Below are 17,872 nucleotides of genomic sequence, written 5' to 3' on the forward strand. Positions count from 1 at the left end.
TTTTTTTTTTTTTTTTTTGAGACGGAGTCTCCCTCTGTCGCCCAGGCTGGAGTGCAGTGGGGTGATCTCAGCTTACTGCAAGTTCCACCTCCCGTTTCACGCCATTCTCCTGCCTCAGCCTCCCGAGTAGATGGGACTACAGGCACCGGCCACCATGTCCAGCTAATTTTTTGTGTATTTTTAGTAGAGACGGGGTTTTACCATGTTAGCCAGGATGTTCTCAATCTCCTGACCTCGTGATCTGCCCACCTCGGCCTCCCAAAGTGCTGGGATTACAGGTGTGAGCCACCACGCTCGGCCTATTTCTATTTTTTTTTTTTTTTTTTAGTTTTGGTTTTTTTTGTTTTTGAGACAGAGTCTTGCTCTGTCGCCCAGGCTGGAGTGCAGTGGCCGGATCTCAGCTCACTGCAAGCTCCGCCTCCCGGGTTTACGCCATTCTCCTGCCTCAGCCTCCCGAGTAGCTGGGACTACAGGCACCCGCCACCACGCCCGGCTAATATTTTGTATTTTTTAGTAGAGATGGGGTTTCACCGTGTTAGCCAGGATGGTCTTGATCTCCTGACCTCGTGATCCGCCCATCTCGGCCTCCCAAAGTGCTGGGATTACAGGCTTGAGCCACCGCGCCCGGCCTTTTTTTTTTTTTTTTTTTTTAAAGAGACCGGGTCTCACTCTGTCACCCAGGCTGGAGTGCAGTGGCGCTCACTGCAGCCTTAACCTCCCAGGCACAAACGATCCTCCCACCTCTGCCTCCTGAGTAGCTGGGACTACAGACATGTGCCACCATGCCCAGCCAATTTTTTATGTTTTTTGTAGAGATGAGCTCTCCCTGTGTTGCCCAGGCTGGTTGTGAACTCCTGCCCTCAAATGATCCTCCTGCCTTGGCCTCCCAAAGGCTGGGATCTATCATTTCTATCAAAATCTTACAAAGCATGGGGTTGATGATGAGAGATATCAAAAACGGGGATCTTGGTGATGGAAATGCTAGCACAGACATCAGCTTCAAATTCAGCGCTGACTAGCACCTAGGGGCTCCCGGGACTTGCCAGGTCTCATTCACCCTTGACAGCAGCCCTGAGAGGTAGGTGTGATTCACTCCTGTCTTCAGCAGACACTAAGGCTGGGGAAGGTCACAACAGGGGTCAGGGCAGAGCTGGCCTAGAACCAGCCCTGCCACCTGGAAGTCCCTGCAGACTTGCCCAATGAGTGTCTGCCCACACCACCCTGGGGACTGCCCCAGCCATCCGGGATGCAGTGTGCCATGCCAATGGCAGGAGGCTATGGGGTTGACCAGAAGGCTAAGCCAGGTGAGAGCAGAATGGCAAGAGGATGGAAGCTGTCTCCATCCCCATACCCAGAGCCGTCCTGGGCAGGCCTCCCATGTGTGCCTCAGCTGCCAATTGATACCACCAAAGCAACCCTCCCAGGCAGCAGTGCTCCCCACCCACCACACACCTCCTGATTAGGTCTGAATGCACCGCTGGCATCCACAGCCCTTCGCAGCCCTGCCCCAGTGAGGCAGGCCCTGGCCTGTCATCGCATCACCGCACACACTAGCACATGCAAACCTTGGGACAGGCCTTGGAAGCCCCTGGGGGCATCAGCACAGTGATGCAGGCGAGGACAGTCAGGGCACTCCATACAGCCACCAGGAGGCGTCAGCAGAGCCAGGTGCAATCCCGGCCATGGGCCTCATGGCAGGAGGTGGTGCTGGCCACCCTGGGCAGGGGACCAGCTGGGAGACGGTCAGCGGGACATGGCCTCCCCAGAGAAACCAGGGAGGGTGGCCCTGGAATGCAGGGCAGGGAGGTGACAGGGACATGCGCCCAGGACTGGGGTCAGGGGAAGAAAGCCTGGGGCCCTCTCTGGAGCTGCTGCAGTCAGGTTTGGTATCTGGAAGCTACAAGGGGCCCAGCAAGCTGCTTCTGCCTCCCCCGGCCCTGTATGGCCTTCATGCCCTTGATATGAGGCTGTTTGAGGTTTCCAGGGCCACTGCTTTGGGGAGGCATCTGCAGAAGCCACTGGGCAGACAGGCCTGACGGAGGTGGGCAGCGCCAGGAGGCACGGCCAAGGGCAGGCATGGGCGGCATGTGGGCATCAGTCGTGGGGCCTTGCCACGATGTGGTGTCCTCCACGCTGCTGCCCGGCAGCCCTCCTCTGGGACCCCTCCTAAGACGTCGGCATCATGACCCTGCGCCCAGTTGCTCCCTTCAGCTTGGCCCACCAGCCACCAACACCCCTGACTCAGGACCGAGCCCCCAGAACCACAATCCCAGGCCCTCCTGCTTCCCAGGCTGGCCCAGGGGCCTGCGTCCTGATTCCAGGCCCCACCCCACCTTCCCTGCATCCATCCTGTTCATGCTGCATGCCAAAGCCAGGGGCAGGGCAGCTCTCTGTTCCCCACTTGCCCTCCCCAGGAAGGCCCAGGAGGCCAGTGGCAGTCCCCAGCCCCACCTTGGGGACCAGTGGGTTAAGAGGCCCTAAAGCCTGGTAAACTCTGGCCTGCATGAAATGACCCTGCTGCCAAGAGGCCTCGCGTCACAGTGCCTACGAGCCCATCGTCACGAAGCCCTGTTACTGTTTATCCACCTACCAACGAACTACACTCACAAAAGTAACAATAATAAAATAATAACAGATGCCATTCACTTGCCAAATGCTATCTTCAAGCTCGACCACTACCCTGCAAGGAAGGGTGTTTACTCCCACTTTACAGAAGAGGAGACTGCGGGCTAGAGAGGGCACAAGACTTGCCCAGGTAAGGAAGTAGTGGAGCCAGGATTCGAACCCAGGCCCCTCCCAGCAGAGCCCAGGCCCCCAGGCTTCCTGCCTGGCAGAGGCGTGCCTCAGCTGGGTTCTCTGTGGGCAGAGGGCAGTCTCACTATGACTCGTGCCTGACACTTAGCAAGTGTGGAATGGAACTGTCTACATCCAGACAGGCAGGGTCCCCGTTCCCAGTCTGCGGATGAAAAAATGGAGGCTTCTCCTCTGAGAGCTGGGCCATGCCCAGGGGACAGAAATCTTTTACAGAGTGCAGAGAGTGGACCAGATGCAACTTGTGCCACGTCACACTGCAAAAGGGACAGAGCTGGGGTATGAACCCAGGCAGTCAGGCTCTGGAAACTGAGGTCTTAGCCTCTCCACATCACCATCTTCCAGGAGCTCAGGTCGGGTCCCACCCCAGCCGACCCTGCACAACCTCTGCTCCTCACCCTCCCTGAGTCCCAGATGCACAGGTGAACCTGAGGTGTCCCCTGGACCAAGGGTAGTAAACAGTCACCGCCACCTGCTCCTGCTCTGCGAGCAAGAGGAAGCAGAGCCCCTTGCCTAACAGAGGAAGTTCCTGGGTGGGGCACAGAGGGCCTGCCCAGGGGTTCCCAGCCTAGTCCGAGGCGCAGGAAGGGGCCACCTCCAGTGCTCCAGCTCAGGGCTAGGTGCCACCTGCAGGACACGTAACCCCCTCCCCACCCACCAGGCCAGCAGGCATCGCCCCTTTAAGCTGTAGGCAGCCGGCTGGCATGCCCAGCGGGTGAGTCAGCACTCAGTGCCCGCTGACTCACCGCCGGAAGCCTCCACTGCCCCGGCCTTCTCCTCACACAGGCCAACTGAGAACTTTGCTCCCTTTGGGCCCTGGGCCATGGGTTGGCTGACAGAGAGTTTCCTGTGCGTCACAAGAGGGGTGGGGGAAGTCCCCGAGGTGCCACCTCCAGTCTTTCCGACAGCCGGGGGATGGGGGATGGCCACAATAGGCAGGGCTAGGATACAACAGTGCTCCATGAAACCTCAGTGACCCCATTGGGCAGTCAGGAGTCCTATAGCCACAGTCCAAGCTGTGTGAAGATTAGCCATGAAGTGCCCCCACAGGTGGCACTCTTAGGGCAGAAGGGGCAGAACCCACGTTCTGAATGACAACAGGACACACATGGTACCCTCCAAGGACAAATGTGGTTTGCACTGGATGCACACATGCCCCCACCCACTGGCCCCAGCGCCGGCCACTTGGCCTCTGATCCCAGCCAGAGACGGCCATGTGGGCAAGAAGGCCAGGGGAAAACCAGCAGAGCTGTGGGCCTGAGGGCCTCACACGCTCACGGAAAACTCCCCAGGCCCATGGCAGGAAGGATAGGGCAGGCTACCTGCTACAAGGCAGGAAGCTCAAAGGTAAAGCTCCAGTAAGGTCAAGCGCCAGCCACTCCCTGCTTTGTTCAAATTCCTTTGAGAAGGTGGAGAAGGGCTCAGTGCTGGGAGGCCCAGTGCCCAGGATGGGGCAGGCACGGGGTGAGGATCTCCACCTGTGGGAGCAGTCCAGCTACTCCATCCAAGCTCAGTTCTGCATCTGTCAAATGAGTGGGATTTTGCAGCGAGTATGCAACAGGCCCAGTGTAAAGCACTGTGCACAAGAGCAGCAGCACCTCTGCCTCAGTCTGTCCTCTAGGTCTGACATGGCCATGAGGACAGGCCCACTGCACATGCTCTGAGCAAGGCCAGGGGTGGGGGCACCCCACCAGCTTCAGCTCAGGCATCCAGCATGGGAGGGGCACATAAGGGAGCACGGGGAAGGCCACTGTGGGGATGCAGTCCTAGGGGGAACCCTAGCTCCGCCTGTCACAGCTGTGTGGCCTCAGGCAAGGCACTTAACGCCTCAGTTTCCTTATCTGTAAATGGGGCTATGAGGAATAAATGAGAAAATGCATGGCACATGGAAAAAAAGAAAAAGCTCATAGGGTTTTTGGTGAAGGGCATTGCGGCTCTGTCACTACATCCTTCCCCAGATCCCAAAGAGACTACAGGGTCCCTGGGCCTGAGGGAGGTCCCTGACCCTCCATCCAGCTCCCTCAATTTCATCTGCGACCTGGGTCCCTATCTAGAAGTTCATCTTGGCCCTCTCACAGCGTTCTCACCACCTCTATGACCCCTCTCCCTTCACAACTCTGCAACTGGAACTTTTATTTTGATGAGGCATTCTCTGCCTGGAGAGCTAAAAAGCCTCCAAAACAAACAGGGCTTCCTACCCTTCCCCAGGCTCTCCAGAGTGGAGAAGTGTCTGATTTCCTGGTTCCCAAGCTCCACGAGGTCTGGGCAGTGCAAATCCCTCCCCAGACACCTCCCCCCTCAAGTGCCTCCTGAGTTACTCACAGTGGTTGGGCAATGGTCAGGGATCCGGCCTCCCACTTATGTAAGGCATAATTATCCTGCCCACCCGGCTCCAGCCACCACAGCAGCCAGCAGCAGGGGCCAGGAAGAGCCCGTGCCCTCCCCAAGCCCCCACAGGGCTCCCACTGGCCTGCGCCCTCCAGAGCAGAAGAGCGGCTGATCCCCGATGATGGGGCCCACTAGGTGCCCGCTGCTAGATGCTTCCTCCTGCTCACTCTGCGGCTGCAGTTCCAGCAGTGGAGGCCTTTCCAGCAAGAAGAATGGAAACAATAGCGAGATGTGTGCAGCCAGTGTCCCCTGGTGAGCACCGGCTCTCCGCCAGGCGCTATGCTGAGTGAACACCTCAGAGCGCTTTCGTATTCACCACCCCACGCCACACTCCCGCGTCCACAGAAGCAGGTGTGATTACTTCCAATTTACAGAAAAGGAAACTGAGGCCCAGAGACACCAGGGAGCTTGCTGGGGTGAAGCAGCTGCAGGTTCAGCTAGGCAGGAGGCAGCCCATTCATTACGGCTATGTCCGGTTTGGAAATCTCTCACACAACCCAGCCTACTGAAACTCCGACGCACCAAAAACATCCTTTCCTCTTCCTGAAAAAAAAATTCCCCTTTTGCCCTCCGAGTCTCATCCTTCCCCCTCCGCATGACAAATCCTGCTGCTGCCACCTCACAAAAATTTCCAGGAAGGCCAGCTACTTGGAGAAGAGCAAATCCCTTGCACAGCCAGCACCCTGGCCTGGCGGTTGGCCCAGATCTCAGGCAGCCAGGAGAGGAATAAGATGGGGTGAGAACCTCAAGTGCAGGGAGAAGCTTGCAACTCACGACAGAGAGAAGCCAGTAGAGAGGGGGCTGTACCTTAGGGAGGGGTGGGAGGACAAGGGAGGTTCCTGGGAGCACAGGGCTGCAGGACAGGGTGCAGGCCAGCCAGGGAAGGGGCAACATAGGGCCTATAAGGATAAGAAGAGCTGGAGGAGAGAAGGACGGGGAGTTCCGAGCTGGGGTGTAGCCAGAGCACCCGCATAGCGGGTACAGTGAGGTCCGAAACAACAGGAGCACTCTGGGGCCCAGATGGAGACTTAAGTTAAATCCCAGCCTGGATACAGCCCTAGGACCCCAAGTTGGAAATGGGAGTGGGTGCTGCCCAAGGACGCAGATGGAGGCCAGTGTGAATCTCACCTGGGTCCCTCTGAGGGAGAAGACTGAGAGAGTTCCCGTCCAGGCTACAGCCATAAGGCCCAAATGAGGTCAGAGTGAGGCTCCTGACTTGGATGGGGTGAGCAGAACAAAGTCCTAGTCTGGGTCCAGCCTGGGTGATCTCGGGCCTGAATGCAGTCCCAAGGCCTAACCTGGGGGTCCAGGTGAGGACCCAGGCTGCGGCCGGTCCCGGGGCCCCGAACAGGAAGGGGTTCCGGGACCGGACGCCGCTGCCAGGTCGAGAACAGGATGGGGTGGGACCAAAGAAATTCGGTCGGGGTTTGCAGCCCGGCCCCAGATTGGGCGCGGGGTCAGGCCGAGGTTCCGGCCGGGAGCGCCTACCTTTGGACTGGGGCATGCTGGCGGGCTGGCTTGAGGCGGGCGACTCCATGCTGCAAGTGGGTCCTGGACGGCGGTGGGGACTAATCTAGAGGACTGCGGGCTCCACCGGGGCCGAGCACGCTCATGGCTGCGGGCAGACGGCCCGGGCCAGGCGGAGGAGCAGAGGCGGCGGCGGCGACTACTGCAAGGACGAGTCCGCGACGGGCGGCGCCAGAGCCAGACTGGGCAGCGCCGGGGGGACCCCGGCCGAACGGCGCTGACTCAGGCCCCGCCCCTGCGTGCCCGATTGGCCCTTTCGTTTCCAAGGCCCGTCCCCTGCCTATCAGACGCCGGTCTGTCCCTGCCTGTCAATTACACGCCCCACCCTCCGTGGGCCCAGGATCCGGGCCCCTCCCGCTCTCTGTCAAGTCCGCCAGCCGCCTGAAAAACCCAAGTCCGGTCAGGCTCCGCCCACTGGACTAAAGCCGCGCCCCTCGCGCTGCCCGTCAACACGCAAGCCCCACCCACTCCCGGGACCCACTGAGCCCGCTGCTCCTTGCAAGCGCCAGGCTCCGCCCAGCACCCCCACACGCGCAGCCCCGGCGGGTGCGATGCGTGGGCGAGTTCTCCCGGGTGCGTCGTCTGGAAAAAACCCGAGATCCCTAAAGGTGGCACGGCTGGGCCTGGCGAGGCGGGCGGGGGTTAAAAGTGCGCTGCTGGGCTGCCTCCTGGCTCTCTGAACCTGCAGCTGCCTCACCCCAGCAAGCTCCCTGGTGTCTCTGGGCTTCAGTTTCCTTTTCTGTAAATTTGACCCGGGTTCAGATCCGAGTCGGCAACTTTGTAGCGGAACTAGCCTTGGTCAGGTCGTGACACCTGAGCCTCAGTCTACGCATCTGTGAGCGGGCGGCGGTGACAGCCGTCTGACGGTGCTGCTCGCTGACACTCACTGAGGGCCCGGCGCCAGCAAACGTCCGCCCGCGCCCGCGCTCCAGGCGCCCGGCCAGGGCGCGGGGTTGGTGGTGAGCTCAGCGATGCCCGGTGACGAGGCAGCACGAGGAGTTGTCGTGGCTGGTTGTTGCTGCCCCTGTTCTACACCGGGGGAAACTGTCTCAGAGGGAGTGAGGCAGCACGCGGTGCATTTTATCCCACGAGCCCGGAGGCCCCATCCTGGCTCTCTCCTGGACCTTGGTTCTCTCCTCTCCTCCTAAGATCTCAGTCTGCCCATCTGTATAATGGCTGGATGGACCAGTCCTGTCTCTGCTCCCACACGGAACCTTGGGGGATTTCAGGAACCGCTGACCAATCTGGCGCTGGGATCAGATGACTCTGGATGTAAAGTCAGGGCTAGTGAAGGCAAAATGTACCAGGCAAAGGTCAAGGGGTCAGCCCCTGGCCTCCAGGCAGACATGAGTGTGTACCCTGTCAGGGACCTCACGTGAGGGAAGCAGATTCCACCACCTGCTAGAAACGCTTGAGGCCGGGCCTGACCTCTGCTTGCCCAGGTGTAAAGTGGGGGTGATGCAGGGCCCCATGCACACAGAGTGGGGAGGGCCACATGAGATAGGAGGGAAGCCTTGCAGCCATCACCATTCTCTTCCTGCGTCTCCTGTTCACAGGCAGTGGGATGGAAAATCATGAGTCTGGGGCTCAGACAGGTGTGAGTTCCAATACCAATTCCTCCACTTACTAGCTGGATGTCCTTAAAGAAGTCACTGAGCAGCTCTGTGCCTCAGTTTACCTATCCCATGGGGACAAGAAGGTCTCTGAAAGCATTTCATGAGTTCAGGAGTGGGAACACCTGGCCTAGGGCCTGGCACTCACTAAGTGCCCAGGAAATGTGAGTTCAAAAACACTGTGGACTGCCTCCATCCTGGCCGTATCATCCCTGGTGACCTGCGCTTATCCATCCATAAAATGGGCATCCAGTAGCAGTTTCCTTTCTACCAGAACTGCAAGGCTGGTCCAGCAAGTTTTTTGGATTCAGGCACTGGCCAACAGCCTTGACTTCTGCTCCCGGACACTCTGCCTTGTGCACTCTGCTCCTTGGGATGTTCAAGAGTCTTAGCGTTGCCCCTCAAATGTGCCAGTGATGGTCCTGCCGCGGGAACTTCACCCTTGCTGCTTCCGCCCAGAACATTCCTCCACTCAAGCCTCCTGGGGCTGGTTCCCTCTCATCCCTCAGACTGACTCCTAAATGAACACGCCTAAGAAGCCTTCCCATCAGTTTGAGGACCTTCCCTTCCCAGGTCCCCAAACGGAGGCACAACACTCATGCTGCTGATGCCTTTGTCACTGACTCAGTTTTTAACACAGCTCTCCCTCCAGACCATCTGCGCCTCATTCCCTGCTGTGTTCCCAATGCACAGCCCAGAACCAGGTACATAGTAGGTGCCTAATAAATATTTGAGGAATGAAAAAAGGAAGGAGGAAAGCATCCACAGACCAGGGTGAAGCGACTCCAGTCCCGTGCCAACCTCCTTGGCAGCCAGATGACTCAGACGGGCCCTTGCAAACAAGCAGTTTGTAGATTAGTCAGGAGCCCGATAAACAGCCCAGGAATCACAAAACTCCATGTGAGTGCTATAAATAGATGCATGAGCAAAAGTCCCAGTAGGGTGCCTGGGTGATGCAGGCATCTCCATCTGGGTGCGGTCAGGGAAGGCCTCTCAGAGGAGGTGATTTTGAGACTGGAACTTTAAGGACCAGTAGGAGCTTGCCAGGCAGAGAAGCAAGAAGAGCATCGCTGGAAAGGAACAGCAGAGGCAATGGGTTGGAGATGCAAAAAGGGCCACACATGAGGACAAGGTGAGGGGCCAGACTGGGATGCACAGCTGCATTGCTGCAGCTCAAGAAGTACGATCAAGGACCATCAGAGACAAAGGTCTCTTGCTGGCTTGCTATAGTGACATCTCTTGATTTCTTTCTGTCTGTAAGTGGCACAGTAAGGCTGAGGAACTCCATGACCATGCCGAAATCAGAAGAAATGTTTGACATGGGTCACAAGAGGCTGCCTCTTACCTTGACTCCTAGGAGAAAAGTCCCAAACCCGCTTTCTGCGGATGCAGGAAACTCAGTCTCTGGATGGGAAAGATTGTGGCCAAAGTCAGGATGCAAGCATGATCTGAGGTGGGCAGGACCTGGGGTGACAGAAGGCTGTAGAAAGAGGCTGACTCAATAGCATTACCTATAAGTTTTGTGCTTCCAAATCACTTTTGGGTTTTTAAGAATTTCTTGATACTCTTAGAGCCTGCTTTCGATTTTGATCCTTTAGTCTTTCTATTTGTCAGGTGCATGAGATTACCTTCCTTTTTTAGCCTTCTGTCTTGTCACCAACCATTCCTACTTGGTGGCCACGTACTTGGAAAAAGGCCGCATGATCTTTCTGGCTCCACTCAATGTCTACGACACCCTGCTTCCTTTGCTTGCACCCCACAGACTATTTCCCTTATCGTATTTACTGCAGCAAATCTCTCCTTAGTTGATGACATTGTGTTTATCTCCCTTTAAAACCCTACCTATCCTGAATGGTCTGTCATTGTCTGCCTTTAAAATCCTTCCTCTTTCTTCTTCCTCTATTCTCTAAATAATGATGGGGCTAAGTTATACCCAAAGCTCACTTTACAAAATATTTCCTTGGTGCTTTGCAGAAAATACCAAACAAAAATGCCATTTTAAAAGAGCTGTATTTTTTCTTTTAGAATGTAAGCTCCTCGGCCGGGCGCGGTGGCTCAAGCCTGTAATCCCAGCACTTTGGGAGGCCGAGATGGGCGGATCACGAGGTCAGGAGATCGAGACCATCCTGGCTAACACGGTGAAACCCCGTCTCTACTAAAAATACAAAAAACTAGCCGGGCGAGGTGGCAGGCGCCTGTAGTCCCAGCTACTCGGGAGGCTGAGGCAGGAGAATGGCGTGAACCCGGGAGGCGGAGCTTGCAGTGAGCTGAGATCCGGCCACTGTACTCCAGCCTGGGCGGCAGAACAAGACTCCGTCTCAAAAAAAAAAAAAAAAAAAAAAAAGAATGTAAGCTCCTCAAGAGCAGGGACAATGTTTTCCGTATGTTCTATTGTGCCTAGTACACTGTAAATGCTCAATAAATATTGATGATGGGAAAAAAAAAGAGAGAAAGAGAGAGAGGCTGACCCAAGCCCAGGTTGTGGGCAGCTCCTTCATTCATTCAACAGGTATTCGTTGAGCACTTACTTATGTGACCGGCACTGAGAACACAACATTGAACAAGATGGACACAGCTCCCTGGGGAGGTACGCCCTGGTGTGTGAGCCAGACAAGCAAAATGCCTAAGTCAAATTATGACAGGCCAGGCATGGTGGCTCACACCTATAGTCCCAGCACTTTAGGAGGCCAAGGCAGGTGGAACGTTTGAGCCCAGTAGTTTGAGACCAGCCTGGGCAACATGGCAAAACCTTGTCTCTACAAAAAGAAAAAAAAAAGTTGGCTGGGCAGAGTGGTATGCACCAGTTACTCGGGAGGCTGAGGTGGGAGGATCACTTGAACCCAGGAGGTCAAGGCTGCAGTGAGCCAAGGATATGCCACTGCACTCCAGCCTGGCAGACAGCAAGACCCTGTCTCAAAAAAAAAAAAAAAAAAAAAAAAAGGCAAATGCTATGGGGAAAAGTAGGGTAGGGGACAGGGTGTGTGTCTGGACATGGGGGCTATAATTTTAAGGAGGGAGGTCAGGAAAAGCCTCCCTGGAAGGTGCCATATAAGCAGAGACCAAAGGACATTAGCCAAATGACGTAAGGGAAGGTCCCACAAGGATATGTGGGGGAGAAGCATTCCAGGCAGAGGCAACAGCTGTGCAAGCGCCCTGAGGTGGATGGCTTGTAGGTGAGTAACAAGGAGACCGATGTGGCTGGGTGGTGGGAGCTGAGGGGCCCCTGTTCTCACCTATATACACCCCTTGGACGTGCTCACTCCCACGCGCCCCTTCATACCTGTGCTAGTCCACACACCCCAAATACGCACACACACATGAACACAAGGGGGTGCACAAGTGTGTATGTGCATGTGGAGGCACCACATGGGCACGTCCACAGACACAACCCACAAGCACAGCGGTGCACATAGTATATGCATGGCCTTGCCACCAGCTGGGGCCTCCACTGCTTGCTGCCCCACAGCGCCCTCTGGTGACCAGGGCATGGCAGTGCTCTAGCGTGCCCAGGAGCTCAGAATCCACTGCCCTCACTGCTTTGACCGCCATCCAGCCTCCTCTTCTCTCTGCTTCCTGCCCCCAGGCCTTCCACACTGCAGCCACAGCCTTCCCAAACACGGCTGGCCAAGTTCTAAATCCTGCCCTGGCTCCGTAGATGGGGACCTTCCAACACTCCAACCCCTGGTGACTTCTCCAGATATCTCTCAGTCCAGTCACTCCCAATTCAAGCTTTCCTCCTTGAACCCTTCTTTGCAAAGGCTGTTCCCTCGGCCAGGAATGCCCTTCCCTGCCTTCCCACCTGACACATTCCCTCCACTCCTTCGAGGCCCAATTCTGAAGACGGGACAGGAGGCCCTGCCTGACACTGCTCTGCCCAGGGCCCCTGCCCCAGCCCCTCTCACTATGGCTCACCTGCCCTGTCAGTAGCTGAGCCCCTGTCTGCCTCTCCCATCGGACTCCTGCTGCTTGAAAACAGGGCCTGCGACTGGTTCTCCCCAGAACAGCATCGGGCCATGCTGGAGGTGGTGGAAAAGTGAAAACGTGAGAAGCATGGAGGCAGCAATATGTGGTTCCTGAGCACCTTTTACTCAGGGGCCGGTTCTGAAGTCGAAATATAGAGAAGGAAACCTCAACAGACGCTCATCTGCTTTATTTAAATCATCCTCACTCTCAAATATCAAAAGATGAATTCACACAAGTGACTGGCTCCACTAGCAAAACAGCAAGTCCCATTTTTACAGCTCCTACTCTGTGCTAGTCCCTCCAAGCACAGCATCTTGTGGACTCACTGTGATGCAAGCTGCATGGGGGCAGTGCCTTTGCTTTGGTCACTGCAGTGTCCCTGGCACACAGTAGGTGCTCAGTGAATACTTGCAGAGTGGAGGAAAGTTTTCAATGTCCCAAGAAGGTGTCTACAATTATCATCATCTCCACTAAACGGATGAGAAAATCGAGGCTCAGAGAGGTGCCTAGAAGCATCCAAGACAGCTGGTCATGGCAGAGCTATTGTTTGAAATCTGTTCTGTCAGATGGAGGCAGTTTTCCCTGCCTTTTCCTGCCCACACTTCCATTAAAATGTTTTGCAACACCCTGCTTCTGAGCAACACAAACTCCCCTTGAGCTCCCGTCACTGCTTTCTGGAAAGCCGCCAACTCTGCTTGTAACAGAGCAGTTGAGTCTGGCCTGCCCGGTTCCCTGCAGGGTTGCACGGACAACCCCGTGACTGCCCCCAACACCAATCTGGGGGTCCAAGGAGCCTCCACATGGTGCCTCCCTGCCCAGGGTTCTCAAACATAGCACTTCCTGCCCAGCAGGCAGGGGCAGTCAAGGGGACAACATTTAGTGGCACCTGTTGCATGCCAGGCCTCGTGACTTGACACACACTCCAGGGAAGTGGGTGTGGTTAGACCTTCATCTTACAGATGAAGAAACAGAGGCCCAAGGCTTCAAGCAGCTTGCCCAGGTCCCACCACCAGGAAGGATGACACCAGATTTGTAACCCAGGCCATCACCATAACAGCCTACTGTGTGTCGGGCTTTTTAGTTCAAGCCTGTGCTTCATATCTAGATGCCCAGACCACAGGGCTGTTCTTATTGCCCCGTGACGGGTGAGAAGTACTGTAGACACGGAGATGAAGCAACTTGCCCGCAAGATCACACAACCAGGGAGGCAGAGAGGTAGAAGCGTCCCAATGGGGCTGACTCCACCACATAGGTGCGTCCAGCATATCTGCCTTCAAAGGGCTGTGCTCTAATCTAAGCCAGGAAGTAGCCAAGTAACCTTGAGCCAATGATTTGTCTCAGCCGGGCCTTGGAGGTCACCCTGTCCGTTCCCATCAATGCCTCTGTCCCTTTTCGGCCATCCAAGCCTGGGCTTATGTCCCTCCCACGATGAGTGTCTCACCCTTTCATGGCAGGGTGTTTCATTCTCAGTAAGCTTGGACCCTTATTAGCTTTTTCTTAAGCAATCCTGAAGTGGTGTCACGCTCAAACCCATCCGTCCATTCCCTGTGCTTCCTCAGCATCCGGTTTTGCCTGACACTACGGGAAGCACTGAGGATACAGTGAAAAGCAAGACAGACAGGTCCCTGCCTTCACGGGACAGTGAAAACCTCCTGCCTTTATGAGGCAAGCCTTCTGGAGGAGCTTGAGAAACAAGGTAAATTCAGCACGGATGCACGTAATCTATAATTTCAAATAGCAGTAAGGGTAGGAACCAAAGTCGAGCTGAGTGAGGTTGCAGAGAAGCACTGGGTAGTCAGAGAGCCCTTCCTGGAGGAGGTGTCTTCTCTGCTCAGGCCTGGGTGACAGAAAGAGCTATGTGAAACTGGGGATGAGGGCTGGCTTAAAATAGGCTGTGGCACATAGCAGGTGCTCAGAGAGTGAGAGGGACTTCTAGCTAACATGGAACGAATAAGGATATGTTTCTCCTTTCCCTCTCCAAATCCCACTAAGATGACAATATAAGGAAAAATGTTTAAGTCGCAAACTTATAAAGAAAGTCAATGATAAGGACAAAAAGTTGACAGAACTTTTTTTTTTTTTTTTGAGACAGGGTCTCTCGCTGGCACCCAGATTGGATTGCAGTGGCGTAATCGCCTCCTGGACTCAAGTGATCCTCCCGCTTCAAGCTCCAGAGTAGCTGGGCCCACAAGCGTGCACCACCACGTGCCACTAATTTTAAACTTTTTTGTAGAGACAGGGTCTTGCCACGTTGCCCAGGCTGGTCTTGAATTCCTGGACTCGAGTGATCTTCCTGACTCAGCCTTCCAAAGTACTGGGATTACAGACGCGAACCACCGCGTCCAGCCTACAGAATTTTCGAAGCTGGAAAATTAATAGTAATCACCTAGGCAGCGTGGAGGAAGCTGCAACCAAATTCTGCATGTCGAGGGGACCATTCAAGGCCAGAGGCCCCCCAGAAACACAGCCTGGGAGTCACAAGGTCCCTCTGGAAGTGGAGGGGCAGGTGGGGACGGAAACAAGATGAGTTGAGAGCTTGTAAAAACAGCACTTGTGCCTTCCAGCTTCCCAGAACCGAAGGTCATGTCTCCAGATTTGAAAGGATCCACTGAGTGTCCAGCTTGATGCAAGAAGAAAACAGGCTATTATGAATTCCCAGGAAAACAAACAACACAAAATAGAAAATGTTGTCACAATGTACTGCACAGCTCAGCTGGGAACAATATTTACATAACCATAATAGTGTAAACACCAAATACTGATGCATTGCAAAACTGATGAAATGAGACTTGGAGCTCACAGGAGGCGAAGCACAGGGTTCATACCTAAGAGAACCAAATCCTCACTGAGTGTCCATGGTAGAGAGCCGGCGGATACTGTCTAAAATCGCAAAGAAATAAAAGAATCTCAGTGTAGAATGCAACTGAGAAATAAGGAGGGAAGAGCTCAAAGGGCCGAAGAGGTGCAGCTGCCATGTCGCGGCGGAATTGGGTCTGTTCGGGGGGTCAGGACCCGGGCTGCACCGGCGATGCGCATCCTGCGGGTAGGGGTGGCGGGTGGGGCAGGCCGCTTCGCGGTCGCCGCCTTGCGCCCTGCAGCCGCGGGCTCCCACCGCTCCCTGCGCCACTGCCTTCCTACAGACCAAAGGCGGCTGCGGGGAACTGGAAAGGCCCACGTGTCCCCAGCATACAAGACCGAAGGAGCAGAGAAGCAGAGGAGAGCAGGGACACAGAGTGAGCAGGCCAGCCCAGGTCGTCGAAGTTCAAAAATGGAGTATTTTTAGAGAATGTTAAGTCACTCGGGGACTCGCCGGCCGGCCACATCTCCCTACACAGACGCAGGAGCAAAGGCGGCAGCGCAGAGAGGCCGCAGGTACCTCCCGGCCACGCCCTCCAGCCACGCTCCAGCCACGCCCCCAGCCACGCCCCCCAGTCCGGGACGGAGTCCAGGGCGAACCTCTGATTGGCTGCGCTGGCTCACATGGCCGCGCGGGTCGCAGGGCAAGCCGCAAGGGCAAGTGTGCCGCCGCCTCCAGGTTCTCAGCCGCTAGCTGGGTGGTGTGGAGCCCCGGGGTCTGCGCAGGGCCGGCGGAGGGAGCGCACGTGCCCCGAGCAGAGCCCTCCGGCCTTGGCTGGGAGTGTGGCCTCCTGTCCCAGGTCAGAGCTCAGCCCCCAGGGCCGGGCCTCCAGAGGGCCGCGGACCGTGGGGACGTTGGGCGGGCGTGGAGCCGGACCCGAAGCCAAGCCTCAGATCTGTGCGGGGAGCGGCGTGGCCGACGCTGTTAAACCGGTGCTGTAAAGGCCTCGTTTTCTCTCCCTGAGCGGCTCGCCACATCCCCATGCAGAGAAGAGGCCGCTTCTCCTCTCCCATCAGCTGTGCCCCCGGGTGCAGCAGCTATGGGTTCAGCCCTTTAAAGGTTCAAGACGGTCACACACCTCATACTTTCCCAGCAAGGAACAGGTCTTGCTTGTATGAGGGTAGAGAGGACATTCAAGTGGTTGGTCTTGGAAAACTGCCATCCGAAGGCTTGCAAACATTCTTGGGTGGAGAGAATAATTTGTCCCCGGTGGAGGAGGGCTGCTGGGTGCTCTTGAGGCCGCTGATGAAGGGAATTCATTTCCTCTCCCGGGTGCCCAGGATTCAGACTGATCCAGACATCTGTTGGGCCGGCCGCCAGGATGCCCCCGGCGTGCTTAGAGAAGTGGCTTTCTTTGCCCTCCTGAGAATAGATTTACACTGTCCTGAGTCTGCAGGTTATTGTTTGTGCTTGGAGACTTGAGAGCCAAGAATAATCTGCAGCAGGAAGGATGCACCATCTTCAAGGATGCCCCTATACAACAGATCAAGTCGGCCGGGCACAGTGGCTCATACCTGTAATCCCAGGACTTTGGGAGGCCGAGGCAGGCGGATCACCTGAGGTCAGGAGTTCGAGACCAGCCTGACCAACATGGCAAAAACCCATGGATTTTTTAGTCTGTACTAAAAATACAAAAAAATTAGCCGGGCATAGTGGCGCGAGTCTGTACTCCCAGCTACTCGGGAGGCTGAGGCAGGAGAAATGCTTGAATCCGGGAGGTCGAGGTTGAGGTTGCAGAGTCCACCTTACCCAAGGTGATTCTGACATGAATGGCTTGAGGCAGGAGGAACGGTTGTGAGAGCCTCTGCGGCAGTCGGTGCAGGGCAGAGAAGGAGCAGCCTTGGCCTGGGGACCCTGAGTAGTTCTGTCTGGGCACGGAGGGCACTGAGCTGACACCCTCCTTGGAGGCCACATGGCCCAAACATGGGCACTTCTGCTGGTGATGGGATCTCTCCCTTCTGCCAGCTGGTCTCTGCCCTGCTTGAGCTGGGAAAGTTTGCTAAAGGCTGCAGCCTGGTCTGAGTTGGATGGTAGAAATGTAGGAAATACACCAACACATCAGCCATGATGATTTCTGGGCACTGAAATTACAAAGATTGTTTTGTTTTTTTCTTTATACTTTTTCTGTCAAACATTTCTGCAAAAAGTATTATCTTCAGGATATATTAAATTTATAGTATTTTAATGTTAATACAATCAATATAATTGTTAATATAGCATTTTAACATAAATAAACAAAATATCACAATTATTTCAACTCTGCCTGTTCTTTACAGCTCAAATCCTGCCTCTTCCATGCAGCCTTCCAGGATTACCTAAATTGAGGTCCTCATGGGAAGCCAGAGCCAGGAGGAACATGTCACCATCTAGTGACCTGAGACCCCAGACTCAAATGTTGTCAGGGGCTAGGGTGTGTGCAGTGGCTTAGGGGTAGTGCAGGGGGTCCTGTCAAATGTGCCCTGATTCTAATCCTGCCCCCACTGTTTTTACAGGGACAGGGAAAACAGTGGATCTAGGATTTGACCTTGAGCTGCCTGTACAACCCCTATCCCGTCATGGGTTCCAGCAGATACGTGTTGAGAAAGGAATGATGGCCGGGCGCGGTGGCTCAAGCCTGTAATCCCAGCACTTTGGGAGGCCGAGACGGGCGGATCACAAGGTCAGGAGATCGAGACCATCCTGGCTAACACGGCGAAACCCCGTCTCTACTAAA

At 55.6% G+C, this 17,872-nt stretch overlaps 1 protein-coding gene across 4 annotated transcripts in view; it reads right to left on the reverse strand.

Annotated features, from left to right (window-relative positions):
* Positions 1 to 6,969, reverse strand: part of MAP2K3 (mitogen-activated protein kinase kinase 3) — a 31,596-nt gene extending 24,627 nt beyond the window's left edge. For 3 of the 4 annotated variants that reach the window (XM_025361238.1, XM_025361239.1, XM_025361237.1), the window contains exon 1: positions 6,688 to 6,969. In XM_025361238.1, the coding sequence (XP_025217023.1) occupies positions 6,688 to 6,736 (49 nt within the window). In that variant the 5' untranslated portion in view covers positions 6,737 to 6,969. Of the gene's footprint in view, positions 1 to 3,557; positions 3,608 to 6,687 lie in introns of those variants that run through there. The other variant, XM_025361240.1, reaches the window with a different exon arrangement.
* Between the last annotated feature and the right edge of the window lie 10,903 nt (positions 6,970 to 17,872).

Source organism: Theropithecus gelada, chromosome 16, assembly GCF_003255815.1.
Source record: "Theropithecus gelada isolate Dixy chromosome 16, Tgel_1.0, whole genome shotgun sequence".
In the NCBI taxonomy this organism is placed as follows: domain Eukaryota; kingdom Metazoa; phylum Chordata; class Mammalia; order Primates; family Cercopithecidae; genus Theropithecus; species Theropithecus gelada.